Source organism: Nomia melanderi, chromosome 4, assembly GCF_051020985.1.
Source record: "Nomia melanderi isolate GNS246 chromosome 4, iyNomMela1, whole genome shotgun sequence".
Classification (NCBI taxonomy): Eukaryota; Metazoa; Arthropoda; class Insecta; order Hymenoptera; family Halictidae; genus Nomia; species Nomia melanderi.
The window spans coordinates 6,822,131-6,837,955 of NC_135002.1; the positions used below are offsets into that span (position 1 = coordinate 6,822,131).

General features: G+C 43.9%; 1 protein-coding gene across 5 annotated transcripts in view; it reads left to right on the forward strand.

Annotated features, from left to right (window-relative positions):
* The window catches only part of SK (small conductance calcium-activated potassium channel), a 297,154-nt gene that overhangs the window by 199,778 nt on the left and 81,551 nt on the right, over nucleotides 1-15,825 (forward strand). For all 5 annotated transcript variants that reach the window (XM_076367256.1, XM_076367257.1, XM_076367255.1 and 2 more), the window contains one exon: nucleotides 7,016-7,432. In XM_076367256.1, the coding sequence (XP_076223371.1) occupies nucleotides 7,016-7,432 (417 nt within the window). The remainder of the gene's footprint in view (nucleotides 1-7,015; nucleotides 7,433-15,825) is intronic.

Genomic DNA, 15,825 nt, shown 5'->3' on the forward strand with positions numbered 1-15,825 from the left:
TGGGCCTACAGAGGGTTGAAAAGGAAAGAGAATGGTATTTTCGAACAACGATAAAGCAAGGATCGCGGAAATCGTGGAAATGGCGATGTTAACGACTATAAAAGCAATGGACATATAAATTTCGCCGGCACGAGGCTCGTGCCCGCGGGCCCCCGCTTCCGGCGCGTGCCGTTCGATAAATCAGCCGGGGCGGAACGGCGTCGAATCAAAGTCACGCAACTCCGAGGGTTGATTCAGCGAAGGGTTGCGCCGCGCGCTCCCAGCCAGCGCCCGCCGCTGTTAGAGCCTGTGCACACGAGCGACGTGATCTCGCCGCGGTGTGGCAGCGATTGTTTTGCAGCAACAGAGGAACAACGTTCCTCCGTCTCGCGAAAGAAGGATGAGAGGACTTTACGTGTTTGTTTTTGCAAAATCGCACATCGCCATCGCTGCGCCGTAGCGGGATCGCGTCGCTCGTCCACATACGCTCTTAACACGTTCCGCGCCGCTGAACTTTCCGTTCAAGTCGTTGGGTATTGTCGTTGTAAAATGAAGAATTTATTAAAATTAGCGATCGAGGAGCGTGACAGCTCGTCAACTCTTTCGCTACAACGGCTGACTACCGGTTACAAAATTGACCCACAAATTAAGAGTACTATCGCTCTTCTTCGTGTGGTTTTAAAGGTTTCATGCAGAATATTATTATTAACACGTTGACTGCCGCGCGAATTTGTCGAGAAAAATACAGAAAATGAGCATAATGCAATATCAAATTATGCAAGTGAATCGCGTCATTATTATTGCAGGTTTATCTTGTTGAATGTCACCGCTTTAGGCAGTATCGCTTGTAATATAGGAAACTTTTCAAATAATCATCGTTTGAGTGAATAAATTATACTAATTCGATTCTGTTGAGGTCACCTAAAACGTTATTGATCAATATTATGTTATGATTATACTTACTATTTCGTCGTGCAGTGTACAAATATTAATTGTGTCGTTTAATTAAAAACACGTCCATGGAAACGTTATAAATATACATTTATAAATAATATAAATACATTGCTACGAATACAAATCATTCTGCTCCTAAAAACAGCGTCGAAACGGCATTTTTTAGACAAGACACTTGGCCGCGAACGCTGAAGACTGCGCGCGCAATGTTTAACCCTTTGCACTCGAAAGTTTTCCACTTGAAATACTCTATGCTTTCTAATTAGATTTAGACGAGATTCTTTAAAATGAATTTAACAAGAAATCGTACATAAATTAGGTGACAAAGCTATTCTTTCAATATTTCACGTATCGATGCGGTATACTTAATGATAAATACCAAAGTTTATAATTTTATCAAATCATCTGGAGACTGGGAGTCGCCTCTCCGAAAGGGTTAAACCTCTGGCACGGCCCTTCTACTGGAGGAATTCCACGGTGAGGCCCGTCGCGGCGAAAGGGTTAGTTCCGTAAGGGCGGCGCAACCTCGCCGCGCCGCGCAATTCGGCGCGCTCTTTGTCGCCGAGGATTCGTTGTCTTGAATGCAGACGCGTATCCCGCGCTTTATATTGTTCTCCGGGCAGGCCTTTGTAGCCTGCGTTGTCGTCACGCGACGGCAGAAAGCGCAATGATAACTTTTGAAGCGTTCTGGCTAGCAGCGGCTTTTGTCTCGCTGGGAAAGTTAATTTGCCGCGCGATCGGCGGACAACGGGTTTCCCTTTTAGCCACGAGGGCGAGAGGAAAGTGAGCGCTGAGTTATTTATGACCGGAAATTTCTTTTTTTCTTTCTTGATTGAACAATAGATCTGGAGATCAGATGAACGAGTAATAGGTACGTCGTTGAAAAGTTTGAGAGTGAATAAGATGTGTTGATTCATATAAATTTAGGTATGCAGGATTTGCAAATGTATGGAGGAATGATTAATTTTTTAATTGTCCGTTTAACAGTGAGACTACCGGTTAAATTGACTTTTTGAAATTTTTTCAAACTTTTTTTCAACTTCGAAGGTGCGTTTATCGAGACTTTAATTGATTTATAATTAAGTTGTGTTACTAAATCAATTTCTTTAATCATCTGTCAAAGAAATATTCGAGGAAATCAAGGGGTCATTCTGGTCCGTCTGATAGTTTTAGTGTTAATGGCGAAAGCGAGACGAAAATGAGAACCGAGTTATTTCCGGTCGGCGATTTGTTTCTGATAAAAGATTGATATTCGATCGTTTGAGATAAACGAATAATAGGTTAATCGTTCAGAAGTTTCGGTCTGTTTACGTGTGATACAGAATCAAATGTGATACAGTTTTATCATTTTCGAGAGTAAATCAAGGGAGAACGAGTCTCCGGCTCGTAAAAGTGGGTCCAGTTGCCCGGGGTTGTTCTGGAATCTAATTTTTCGTTCAACTCGTAAAGTCCGATGCTGGCCTCCTTCCATTTTTTAAACGCACTTTTTTATGATACTTTTACGGTTTATAATCTGCGAGATTAATCGAGGAGAGCGAAACACAGGATAACCAAGCAGGACACCGTTTTATGTCCACTCGAAGTAGACCATGTAAATTATTCCTCCTTCGAGATGCCGTGGCAGGGAAAGACTGCGAAAATCGTCTTGCAGAATTCCACTCGTCCCCGACTCTCTCGAAATTAATGGCGAGGCGTAAAATTTTCGACAGTAAAAACAACGTTCACCCGGGTTTATATGAAATTAAATTACGTTCATATTATACCCGGGTGCGGACGTGGAGCTTGATGGCTTGATAAAATGCGCATTCGGGAAAGATAACGGACGCTGCGCTTGAATATATAATGAAATTAACTCAGATAAGTAGGGGAAGGTAAACGGTGATGAATGTGTTTTACGCGATGTTATCTCGCGCAATCTCGACCAACTTTTCATCGTTACTCTTGTCAAATGGTCTGTTCCATAATGTACGGTTCACGACGGAGTGGCTAAATTTGTATAGATGACGGGTGCCGTCGTTTGATAATAGTCCTCGACGATAAACGCTCGCGGCTTCTCATTCTCAACGCTCCGAATCTATTTCCGGCCGGAACCTCGCGCTTCCTCTAAAATGAAAATATTAACGAGTCACCGTGGATTTCCTTATCCGCGAGATTTCGCGCGTTCGGTTCCCTCTTATTTCACGAAATAAGACGTACGGGGATTCAAAGCGTTCGCTTTATGCATCCACGGAACGCACTCGACGTTTCGTTCTCCGCCAAAGCTTTGCCATTCCGCGCGACGGTTCGAAGAAGCCAATTTTTCACCATTGAGTCAACAGCTTTCGTTTCGCCTGTGCGAGCGCCGTTCACCATTTACCCTGAACACTAACCGCGATCGATCTCATCTGGTCGGGACTCCATCCACGACCGATCGCCACCTCCTTGACCGGGATTTCCGGTTGATCCAAATCAAGGGTCGCCCGTGAATGATGCTGCTCTACCGTCCCATTGGTTAGGCCGAACTTCTATCAGCGACCGATAAGACTGGAACTCATCCGATACATTTATGTTTCGTACGCGATACTTGTTGCTCGACGCAGGTTAATCTGTATTTGCTTTTAACCTTCTGTGTCCTTTGGTGACCCTGCTTTAAGATGATTTTGAGAGTAATCTATAAAGTAATTACAATTTCGTTGAACCTTTGTAACCTAGAAATAGATGTTCAATTTTATTCCAATGACCGCGTTTCAAAAATTTTTACTGGAAGTATTTGTAACATCACAAATATATCGAATATTGTAAAATTTCAGTGTATCAAATGTCCCTATGTCTAATCTAAATAATCTATAAATTAGTGAATCAATTTATTAAATCACATTTAAATCAAACTAAACACTGACAGACGTTTAAAATTAAAAAAACCAACCCGTAAATACAACTCACAAATCCCATAAATTTCTACGTTCACATTACTCAAATCAGTTTCGTGCATCCTCATCTCTTACCCTAAAATAATTCCTTTTTAATCACAATTCCCCAAAAAACATCAAATTAAACACTGACAGAAATTTAAAGGTAAAAAAACCCACCCTTAAATATAACTGACAAGATCCGATAAATTTCTACATTCACATTACTCAAATCAGTTGCATACATCCTCATCTCTTACCCTAAAATAATTCCTTTCCAATCACAATTCCCCGAAAAAACCATCATTAACGGTCGAACATCTTCGAATCGGCTAGGATTCCTCGCGCCGAACTCGGATGCGTCCCGCTCGTGTCGCAGCCGAGCATCGCGCGCTCCTAAAGTTCAGCCCCGTGGTCTTATTTCATTCGCGTCGCACAGAGACACGCAGCAGTAGGTAGCCGGGACACGTGCGGAACGTGTGCCAGCGACGCGAGATTTTCCAACCCCCGCCGCCCGGGCACCCCTTTTTTCTTCGCGTTGTTTCATTCGTATTCCGACCTCGTGTCCCGTGCGCTCTTCCATCGGCGCTGTTAAGCGTCCGAGCCGCGGCCGCGAATGAAATAAAAGCTCGCCGGAGCGCGGACACCTTTTTACGGGCACTTGATATTTTACTGGGGGCGGACGCGCAATTTTTCGGACGCGACTGGAGCCGTAACCCGCGGATAAATTTTATTCCGTAATAATCTCGGAAAATCGTAGCACCGATCTGCCCGGCTTCGACGACCCCCGCGTCGGATATTGATGAATTTACGAGCGGCGGTTTTTAATCGTAACGCTGGGATATGGAGGAGATACCGCGCCAGCTTCGGTGAATGCAACGTTTATGTTTCGGCGACGTTAATTCAGCTCGAAAGTGATTACTTGTGATTTTCATTGAGTCTAACGATCGATGCTTTATGTGTATTATCGATGAACTTTGTGGTAGGATACCGCGGCGTAGAGGGAATTGCATTTTGTGGGCAATTTGGTAGCATTTAGTGGTATCTGGGAGTATTTTAACAGTATCTAAGGCTGTCGGATGTTAGGAATATAGATGTAACTTTCGGTATATTCGGATAAAACGCAGGAGGACTCGCGTGAAGACGTTGACTCGCAAGTATTCCAGTCAGCTACCGCATAAGACTTCGTACATACCATCGACAAGCCGCATAGGTCAATGATCAGTCTTCTAGCACTACGAGCGCTTCAATGGCTTCTCTTGGAACCTGTTAGAACAGAAATTCGCAGCGACTGCTAGACTACCTTATATGGTTGCGGAATGAAAAAGATTGATAGAAAATCTCTTACTCGATAGATATTCGAAGGTATAGCAGTATGATCATCAGCAGTTAGGCCTTCATCTAATATTCGTCTCCTATGAATGTATTAATAAACACAGACTTCAAAAATGTTAAAAGCTTGAAACTGCAATTTATCTTTGTCCACAAAGCACATATAAAATTCAAAACCTTCACCATCGATCTTAAAGACGCGATAAACACCTTTGTCAAGATTTCCGCGAGAGAGAATTCCAGCTGAAAACGAAAATTGAATCCGAAGTAATCCCATAAATAATTCCCCGGGCCAGATTCTATCGCGGGGAAGGCGTTATTATTTCGAAAATATTCCCTCCCCGGCGAATTTTTATTCCTCGCGTAAGTACTTTTGTACTGTAGAGCCTTTTCACCTTCCCCGAGGGTTTCCTAACAGAGTTGCCGCGGCACTAAAGATTTTCCCCGCCGCGGCCCGGCGCCGCACACACATCTTCCGCGGCGTCGCTACTTTATTCTAGCACTCAGACCAGCTGCAGTGGCATTAACCCAGAAAAGCTTCGGTCCGATCGCGTCGAGGGAGCGTACCCGCACCGACTGTCTGTCACGTTGATTCTTGTTTTCCCGAAAACCCCGCTGGCTTTCGACGTCCGACGCGTCGATTACCATCCAGGGAACGTTTCCGCCTGTCCAAGGGGGGAACCCGCTCGCCGGAAGCTCTTCGAAACGATCTATTGTCCGTTATTTCACCTTAAGCACCTCCTTCGCAACTTCATCGTTCGCGAGTCGCCGCGAGTATTAATAATCCCGCGTGACTCGCGGTTTTATTCGTCCGGCGAAGCTATTGCCGCTTCCCTTAACACTTGGCGAATGAACAATTAGATGTATACCTCATGATTATTTCACAAGAATATTAACCACGCGCTGGAAGGACGTGCCATGCGCGTCGAGACGGTTCTGTTGCAAAATTCTCAATTATGCCTTTCGCACATTGACGATCTTGTTGCATTACGCCTATTACATTGGTTAGAAATGTATCACTGTATACGAAATGATTAAGAAAATTGGTGTACATATCAGCGTAGAATGAGTAAAAACAAAATTCATTGCCAAATCTCTGAAATGACACAACTTGAATCGCAAGATTCGTAGGAATCTTAACCACTTAATTGTGTTCGACGAGTATACACGTCATCGTAAAGCTTGACATGATAATAATTCTTTCCGCGATGAATTCTTTATTTTCTCACATAAACATGTAATTCTCTGTTTCGCTTTGATCTTTCACTAAAATATACTCTACGTACATTCGACCTGCGATGAGTACACGCTCCATTTTTTTATTTTATTGCGCAGAACGAGAGGTTTCTCCAACTAAATTCCACAGTTAACTGGTTAATGAGACACTGATCGCTAGGAAATTTCAGTTGATTATTGTCGAATGATTTGTTACTCTTGAAGATTAAAGAAAGTATTTCTATGTTGTATACGTCTAAAAAGTTTGAAAATGAATTTAAAAAATTTAGTATACAGGAGGCAAAAATTGTATAAAGGTAACTGTCGATGTTGAAGTATTTCCACGAGCAATAAATCAAATTTATTTATTCCACGATAAACTGGTTAAATAAACCTCGCCCAAAGGAATCAGAGATTAGTATAATCTACACATCCTAGCTGCCAACTAGAAATCAGCGCACCCATGGATCTAGCTGCAGACAATATCTTCCAATCACCGATTCCTCGATCCCCTCAATCACCGGTGAAAGAGTATCCTGTTGCCACAGATAGATAGCTCCGTGAACGGAACACGAAGAGGATGAAGAAGCTAAAAGGGTAGCTAAGATAGCCAATGATTGCTAAAAGGGATCTGTAATTTTTTCCAGCTCCGGAAGCCAGTGTCGACTCTCTCGATCCCGGGGGCGATGAAGAACAGCGGCGGCGTGGCCGGTGGCGGCGGCGTTGGTGGCGCCGGGAGCGGCGGCGGGGGTGCTGGTTGCGGTAGCGGCGGTGCTACCGGGACCGGCGAGGACGCCGGTATCGCCCTCGTTGGCGTCCACTCGGAGTACCCTCGGTACATGGACGACCGCGTGCTAGCCGGCGGCGGGCCGATGAAGGGCCCATCGGGCAGCATAGGGCCGGGCTCGAAGCACAAACCGAACGTCGGTTACCGGCTGGGCAGACGGAAGGCCCTGTTCGAGAAGCGGAAACGCATCAGCGACTACGCGCTCGTCATGGGCATGTTCGGCATCATCGTAATGGTCATCGAGAACGAACTGTCCAGCGCCGGTGTCTACACCAAGGTCAGTGGAGCATTCGTAACTGATTTCAGTCGGGTTTGCGTGCGAGTCCATTGTAGGGACTTTTGTGATCGTTATGATGGTTTCAGTTGGATTTGCTTTTTTTCTTGGGTTTTTGTTCGAGTGTTCAAGGTGGGTTGGAGGGAGGTTGAAAGAGAGTGGGGGGACAGTGTAGGTTGTTGATGTAATTGATGTACTTAAGTGGAGTGTAGAAAGTTTAGAGTTTGGGAGATTCGAGTTTGCAGTGTTTGGAGATTTGAGTATTTGAATGTTTAGATACTGGAGAATTGAAAACTTGGAATATTTGGGTATTTGGGTGTCTGAAAATTAAGAAATTCGATTGTTTGGATATTTCGATATCTGAGAATGAAACAATTCGAATATTTGAATATTTAGATATTTGAAAATCAAAAAGATTGAATACTTGAATATTTAGATACTTGAAAATTTTTAAATTGAATATTTGAATGTTTAGATATTTGAAAATTTTTAAACTGGAATATTTGAATATTTAGATATTTGAAAATTTTAAAACTTGAATATTACAATATTTAAAAATTTTTAAACTTGAATATTTGAATATTTTAAAACTTAAATATTTTAATATTTAGATATTTGAAAATTTTAAAACTTGAATATTTTAATATTCAGATATTTGAAAATTTTAAAACTTGAATATTTTAATATTTAGATATTTGAAAATTTTAAAACTTGAATATTTGAGTATTTGAACTTCTGAGAACTCGAAAAACAATTGCACCACCAAATTGATCAAAACCACTAAACCACCAAAGACACCAAAAGAAACAAATTCCTCGCACCGATTCGCTCCCGCTCCCATTTCCCCGTTTTCGCATCATCTTCGCAAAGTTTCCGCGCTCGAGCAAGGGGTGCAACGAAAGTGGGCATCAACTTTTCATCGAGCCGCTTAATTGATTCAGCCGGATGGAAGTTCGAGGCGTTCAGTCTCTATCACGGCTGGAGCCGTCGCGAAACGGCCGGTGTTTCTTATGCAAATCGCTACTCCCGCGGAACTTTTCAAAGTCAAGCTCAGTCGCGGCTATTAATGGGCGTAACCGTTGTATAGATGGATCATGAGGCGCATTAACGGCGTCGGGACTTAACGGCGGGCACCTCGCGTAACGGCGGCCGCCCATCGGCCGCGTTTCAATATCGGCCGATGGGGCTGGCCCGATAAAAGTTCGCCCGCGTGATTCTGATGCAAATGCGCGGAACGCGGCTGGGCTGGTGCAAGTTTATGCGCGCCGACGACCGACCCCGCGCATAATTCTCGCATGCAAATAGGACCGATTCGTTACAACCGAACCAGATTCAGATTTCCCGGCGACCGAAATGCCGGCCGGGAACGCGTTATCATCATAATTACCCGAAACCCGTAAATTGCTTACAGCGGGACCGCGCCGGAAATCAACTTCGAATATTTCCAGTTCGAAACTGTTTCGTTTCAGTAATATCACTGCCAGACCGCGCGGCGTTGCGTTCGTTTCGTTCGCTGTCCAACATTTGCACCGGGGATATAGGATTATTTGCGTTCGTCGAGTCGAGTTAGATATTTTTTGTGAACGGTGTGATTGCATATTTGTCGGCGAAGAGCTGGATATACGAGATGGTTGAATTTTGTTGTACTGGGGTATTCGGGGAAATAAAGAGTAAATGTAGTTGAACAGGAATATAGGAATACGAATCAGTCGCGGGCACGATTGCCCGAAACGAGTCGCGGAGTCGTCAACTCTGTTTCAACGGGACGCCGCAATTTCACCCCGAAATATTCATATATTTCTTCAATATTTGTCGTGCGCCGGCCTCCGCGTATCGTAACAAGACGGATATTTTCCGCAAATATTTTCCCGTGTAACAACATGCGCGATTCGGCCACGCGAACGGTGGACAATGAATTCCGCTGTTTCCGTCCACCAATTTGACACGTTTTCATAGGGGCGTATGTGTCGGCAATATGCGTCGAACAGGAAATTATAAGTATTCAATATTGCGATCTAATCGTTTAAGGAAACAAAGGAAAATTTCGGAAGAATTTACATACTCCATTAATACTTAATTTATCGATATTTTCGATACAAAGTCTGAATCGTTAATCAATTCTTGCTTCGAATTTCGTAGAAAACGTTCCAACTTCGAATCAAAAACCTCGCTCTACTCATAGCAGCTACTCCATCTGCTATGCATGACAAGAACTCGGTAAAATCTCCAGTACTCCAACAATGCGCACTGTCAAAATAAATTCGTGTCCGTAGAGGTCTATCTTAACCATTCAACTGCGTTCGACGAGTATACACTTACGTCTACCCTTAAAATCAAAATGATACTACTTCTTTCAACGATAGATTATTCATCGTTTGAGATAAACATGTAATTCTTCTTCGTTCTGCTTTAGATCGCCGTTAAAATATATTACAGGTACATTCGGCCTGCGTTAGACAAGTGTACGCTTCATTATTTGCTCTCGGTGCATTATCAGAGATTTCCGAAATTAAATTGCACAGTTAACAGGTGAATTCGCTTCCTAGAGAGTTTCATTAAAGCAGGAAAATAGGCTGGCTAAAATAATACCAATCTCGAAGAGTCTGTCACCGATAGTGTCAGGAGAGCGTCAGCCACAGGCGAGCGTGGAACGAGACAAATGAGAGAAGGAATGAGGACGAGTGGAGGGCGCGCTACGCCGCGGATAGAGGTAACCAGCTGGGACAGTCTTTTTTCACGGATAATCATCGCGCGTGACACGTAATTACCATTTCTGCCGGATACTTACTATTAATTACGGGAAACGGCGATTTTACGTCCCTCGCGGGCCGAAGAGGGCGGCACGGGGGGCGCGGTAGGAAGAGAGAGCGGGGCTTTCACGAGAGACATTCAGCCGATTGATTCGCCCATTGACGGGCAAAGTGCGAGTTAATTGAACGAGAGCCGGCGCACCGTCGCGCTAACGGGAAAATGTCGATCTCTAGAATTCGGAACGTTTAACGACTTGAATAGCGCACTTTACTCGTTTGATCGATGAGGACCGAATGTCTGAAAGACGTTACGCGGTGTTTGATCGTTGACGTGGGCGCGAACCGTGCGCCGGATGAAAGCTGCGAATTCTGATCCCTTGATCGGGGGTATATAGAACTGGTTTCGACGAGTGTCACATTTATTTGAGGAAATTGGAACGATGGAACTACGGTGAGAACGACGTCTTGCTAATCGAGTAGTGTATCTGGATTATATATTATTCAGCAGTAAATTGTTTTATCCGTTGATTGGAAAAATTCGTGTTCACTCGTTCGAATGAGAAGGAAAATTATTTTGGACGTGTCCGCTGATTCTGTCCCTTCGATACTCTAGTATGTTGAGTACCAAAATGGAATATCGACACTGAAACTACTAGACAGGTCAAAATATCTTCTCTTTCTACTTTTTTAATATCTTCTCTGAGAAATTATTAAAGAATTTGATTCAGCGATACGCAATGTGAATTGCAGATCAATTCAAGTCTCGATAGAATTGTCAATGTAGAACAAAAAGTCAATGTAATTGTTCGGTAGTTTTAGTGTTAAATCAATTCGCACCCTCTACAGAGCGATACGACATAAACCAGATTAAACAGGTACAAATTCGCGAAACGCGAATTACGAAAAAGTCCCCCCAATCAAATTACCTCCATCATTACGCTACGAAACCAAAGGAATTCCCATCGCGTTCCCCGAAATTCCAGACACACTCCGAGATCCCCGCATAAATATTCACCCCGACATCGAGGGTAGTTCCAGCGAACCGAAAAGCGGCGCTCACGAATGGAAGGTAACATAAAGGGAGGAGAAATATTTGGCTTAGAAGATGCCGAACGCGACTCCGCGAAGATGGTCCTCGAGATGTTAAATTACCGGGGCTGTTCGCCCCCCTATCCCGGCCCGTTTCGTCGTTCCAGAAATTGCTGAAATTTCCCGGGTCCCCGATTCAAAGGACACCTAACAAGTTCGATGTTTTCCCATCCATCAGTTCGCCTAATCACCGAGTCGCCCACCCTGTGCGCGCTCCTCTGTGTACGTGTCCCTCCGTGCATGTGTGCGCGAATGTGTGTTTCACGGGTGAAATCTAGCGTGAGCGGAAAGGGTCGCCGCCGCCGTCTCGAGCGACTGAATTACGCTGTTGACCGTAGCAATCTTTCGTCTGATCCCGTGCCAAGAACGAACGAATAGATTAACAATATTGGGTATCGGGACAGCAGGGGCGGAATGGAAGTGGAAGCGGAGAGAGAAAGAAATATCCCAGGGTCTGTCTACGCGGCCGCTAGCACGGAAAAGAAGGCCAGGGGGATGCATTCGATTGCTCCCTTTCTTTCTGCCACGAACGTTCGGGATTCTGGGCCAAATCATACATATCGACGGGGCAGGGGGAGGGGGTGAGTCCGCCTCGGCCTGCGCTCTTTATACGGGGTGCCTCGTACTTTGTGCCGGGGAATTAAACTCGCGTTCACTCGTGAAACTACCTCCCCTTTTTTCCTTTTTCATTTTTATTGCTGGGCGTAATTGCCGAGTTTTTGGATTATTGGCTGAATGACCGACGTGGGTGGGTCGTTTAGATTTGGATTCTGGGCAGTTCATTTGGATCGTACGGTGTAGACCTTTTTTCCCTCGATTTTGTCATTTTTCTGAGTGTTTCGTTGCGATCGTTGGAAGTTATTAGTATCGTTATCGTTAATGAAAGCTGTAACGTCGATTTTTGTGAAGCGCATTGTTTCTAAGGCGTTTTGAATATTTTAGTTGTAAGTTCGTGTTTTGTTGGTTCGTGGATTTATCGTGAAATTTCAATAGGGGAAGTACGAAGTCCTCGAAATCAGCCTTCAAGGAATTCGTACGTCAACGCGATATCTGCAAGTATCATTGTTGCTCGGTGAAGTTTTCTTTTTCCTGAATGCCGACGACAACACACCTTGCACGCGGCACAGATATTCATGCTTGTTCGACGCCGGTTATCGGAATCGGACGCCAACGCCCAGTTCTTTGGAGAATTCGAAAATTTAGACTGGCGTGCAGCAATGCGAAGACGCGCGCATCGACTTGCAAATACTGATAACGCTTGGGGATTTTTCGAGACCGAAATTTGGCGGATCGGGAACTCGACCCACGACGGATATCTCATTTTTTATGCATTGCTTCTCTAATAATTCCGGGGCTCCCCTCGCATATTGCAACGAGAGGAAGGAATCGTCCGTTTTTCCTGATTTTTCGCGTTAACCCGGTTTCATGCTTGAAACAAGAAGGAAAAGAACAATTAATTTCCGTCAGATAATCCGGAAATTTCATTGACGTTTATAAACCACGAAATTCGTAGCCTGTTTCGTGAATCGTATTTGAATAGTACGTATTAATTACCCGTCATTGATTTGTATAATATTTTGAAATAATTTTGAATGCGTTAAGAAATTACAATCACCGTCGAATCTGAATATTCCTACGAACTACAACTGTAGCGATGAATCCAGTTTCTTGTTAGAAAGATACTGCAACTCTCGCGTGTCCCGGAAATTCGATTACGAGTTGTTGTTTCGCGACGCTCGTTGCGCTATGTTGGTCGCGTTTTTCTCCGGTCTCGATTCACGAATCGATCTAGGTTAGACACGAACGCAACCCGGCAAAACCACGATTTTACATCGCCTCATTTATTTCTGCATTTCTCTTCCTTGTCCATTCGAACGTACGTTTTTTCCTGTGGCATCTATACATCATAACATGCATATTCCATTATTCTTCTTATCATTACATCTGCCAAATCTGATATCGTATATAACGATGTCGAATAAAAACATATTATACGAATATTTTCTCCTAGCGCCAAATTAACGTCTTCCACTACAGAGACAACTACGTACTCTCTTAATCTTATTTTCACAAATTAACGCACCCGTTTCTAGTTGCTTTAATTCATCCCTCTAACGTGCACACCGTTCAGCGAACATGTAGAACGATCCGAAGCTTTCAACCGTTGTTATACCCGTGCTCCAGCGTGAAAAAGAATTACGAACGAGGTCCGGAAAACAGCCGGAGCATTTTTGAGCGCGAAAATTAAGCATTTTTTGCTCGTCGCTCGTAGTCGCCGTGAAACGCGCCGTTGTTGGTCCGCTGGATAAATTTTTCATACTCCCCTGTCCGTCATTATTCTGAATATCGTCACTTTCGTCCTCAAAACAATATCTAGTTGAAGACACTTACGAATGGAGCCTATAAAATTATAGTTGAACGACAGAGGGACGCAAAGCGTGTTGCTCTTGCCAAGATCATTGCTGTAGTAATCATAAGATTGCTCATAATCATAAAAAATAATGGATTGATTGCAAATTATCTAAATAATCAAAAGCGAAAAAGTAGCAACAGCGTAAAATTAACGTTGGAAAATGTAATATTCATCGAAGATACCGTAAAGTTCACCGAAAGATAGAAAAATAGTTTGTATCGCGAATTTTATAGAATTCGCCGACTTCCCGCCGAGATTTCAAGGATTTCGAGAAAGTTCGAGCACGATTCGACGATCCGAGCGTTTCTGGTTACTCCGGGATCCGCTGCCTTCCCGTTCATCGTGGAATTTCGGGTCGGGATCGCGCTATTCGCGAGAGCGCGCCGCCGCGGCACAGAATTTTTCATACACAGCAATTTACGGTATAATGCGCGCACAAAGCGACACGGGGACGGGCTGCGCGGTGTTTGGCGTTTGGCAAGGTCTCGCCAACCGGGCAACCGTTGTGTAATTAAATGCAAAAACTCGATAGAATTGTCCTGGACGCCGCGACGCGCTCGATAAGCCGATACTTATGATAGCGGGCGGCGTTGTCGATATTCGGGTGGCCCGATAATATCGAGCCGCCATTTTTCTGCTGTCGAAACGTCGGGGAAGTGAATCGAGCCGCCGAACGAATAAATTCTTTTCCCCTAGACACGCTTTTTGCGCTTAAGCTCAATGAATGTATCCTCTATTTCAGAGTTCGAACTGTGTTGGGAAGAAAGGATGAAAATATTTCGTTGTTCCAGAGAGCAGAATTTTTTGGTTTCATCGAGTCCATAATGGAGAAATTACTATTCGATGGAAGTTATATAAGTTATATCGTGCTTTCTTGGAGAAAGATGTAAACATAGAAATCCATTGTATGGATTTACGTATGATATTTACTGTTCAATATCTTGATGAAAGAAACCACTTGCGCCTCGAGTCTCATGGCTCATGCTGATGGCATTTAGTAGGACACAATGGGAACCATTAGCATTCGTATAATTGAAAAGCTTCTTGTCGTTCGGGTAACGCTGTGCATTAGAGTAGCGTTGACATTTCAATTAATTGATTACAAATCGAAAAGGAGGAACCATCTAATTCGTCTGCGTTACGGTTAATGCGTCCCGACGTCCGCTTTAAAATTCTCTCGCAGCGCGTTCACGTGTCCCGGCGCGTAACGCAGCCGCATAAACAGGCACAAAAGATTTATTGTAGCGAATATTGACTTCTCTTTATTTCACCGTAGCCCGTTGCCAGGAAACGAGACGCCGTATAATGCAATGTGTCGACCTGATGCCAGACCGAAGACAAAAAGTCGCTGGTGGGCACGAGACCGAGCGCTATTTGCGATAGCCGACTCCCCTATAACTGCCGCGTCTACTTCTGTCGAAAATATGTCTCCGGCTAGTCTATTGTACAGTGATAGAACACTTCGGTACTTATGAAACTGTGGACCGCTAAACATTCACGAAAACTTGAATCTGGGAGCTATCCTGAGGAAGCAAATCTTCGAAAGTCTGATTTCTGATTGAAATCTAAAATCGATCTACTCTAACAATTACATTTCGAATATCTTTGACACTATAATTCAGAGGAACTTGATTTCAAAGGAACTCAACCTTTAAGATTGCTCTCTGGTAACTTACTTTTCACCGATTATCGCATAGGAATTGCTTAAGGCATCGATGAACTTAGGTTTGGTAGCTACTATCTGGTAGCGATCGCTTCAATTATTTTTATGATCACAGCTTCGACAAATTTACTACAAAACAGATTAAAATTTACGAGCACCAGCAGTGGCTTTGTCTCGTTTAAAAACTATAAATCACAGGAATCTACCCTAGACTGAACTCGCACTTGAAAGCTATTTGCCAGAGGGTAAAACGCAGTAGTCATCTGAGACCCGAGAGCTACTCACCGCCAGCGTGTGGTTCCGACTACTTTCGAGTCTGTAGCTCGTAGAAATCTTCTGTTAGGTGGACGGAAACACTCGAGCTACCCCCGGGAGTATTTGAATTCTCGAGTGGACACTCGGCGTAAGCTTCGCCGCGGAAACGAGCTTAAGAAATTTTTATTCTTCTCAAATGATTGTAGCCAACGAAATCTACATCTGT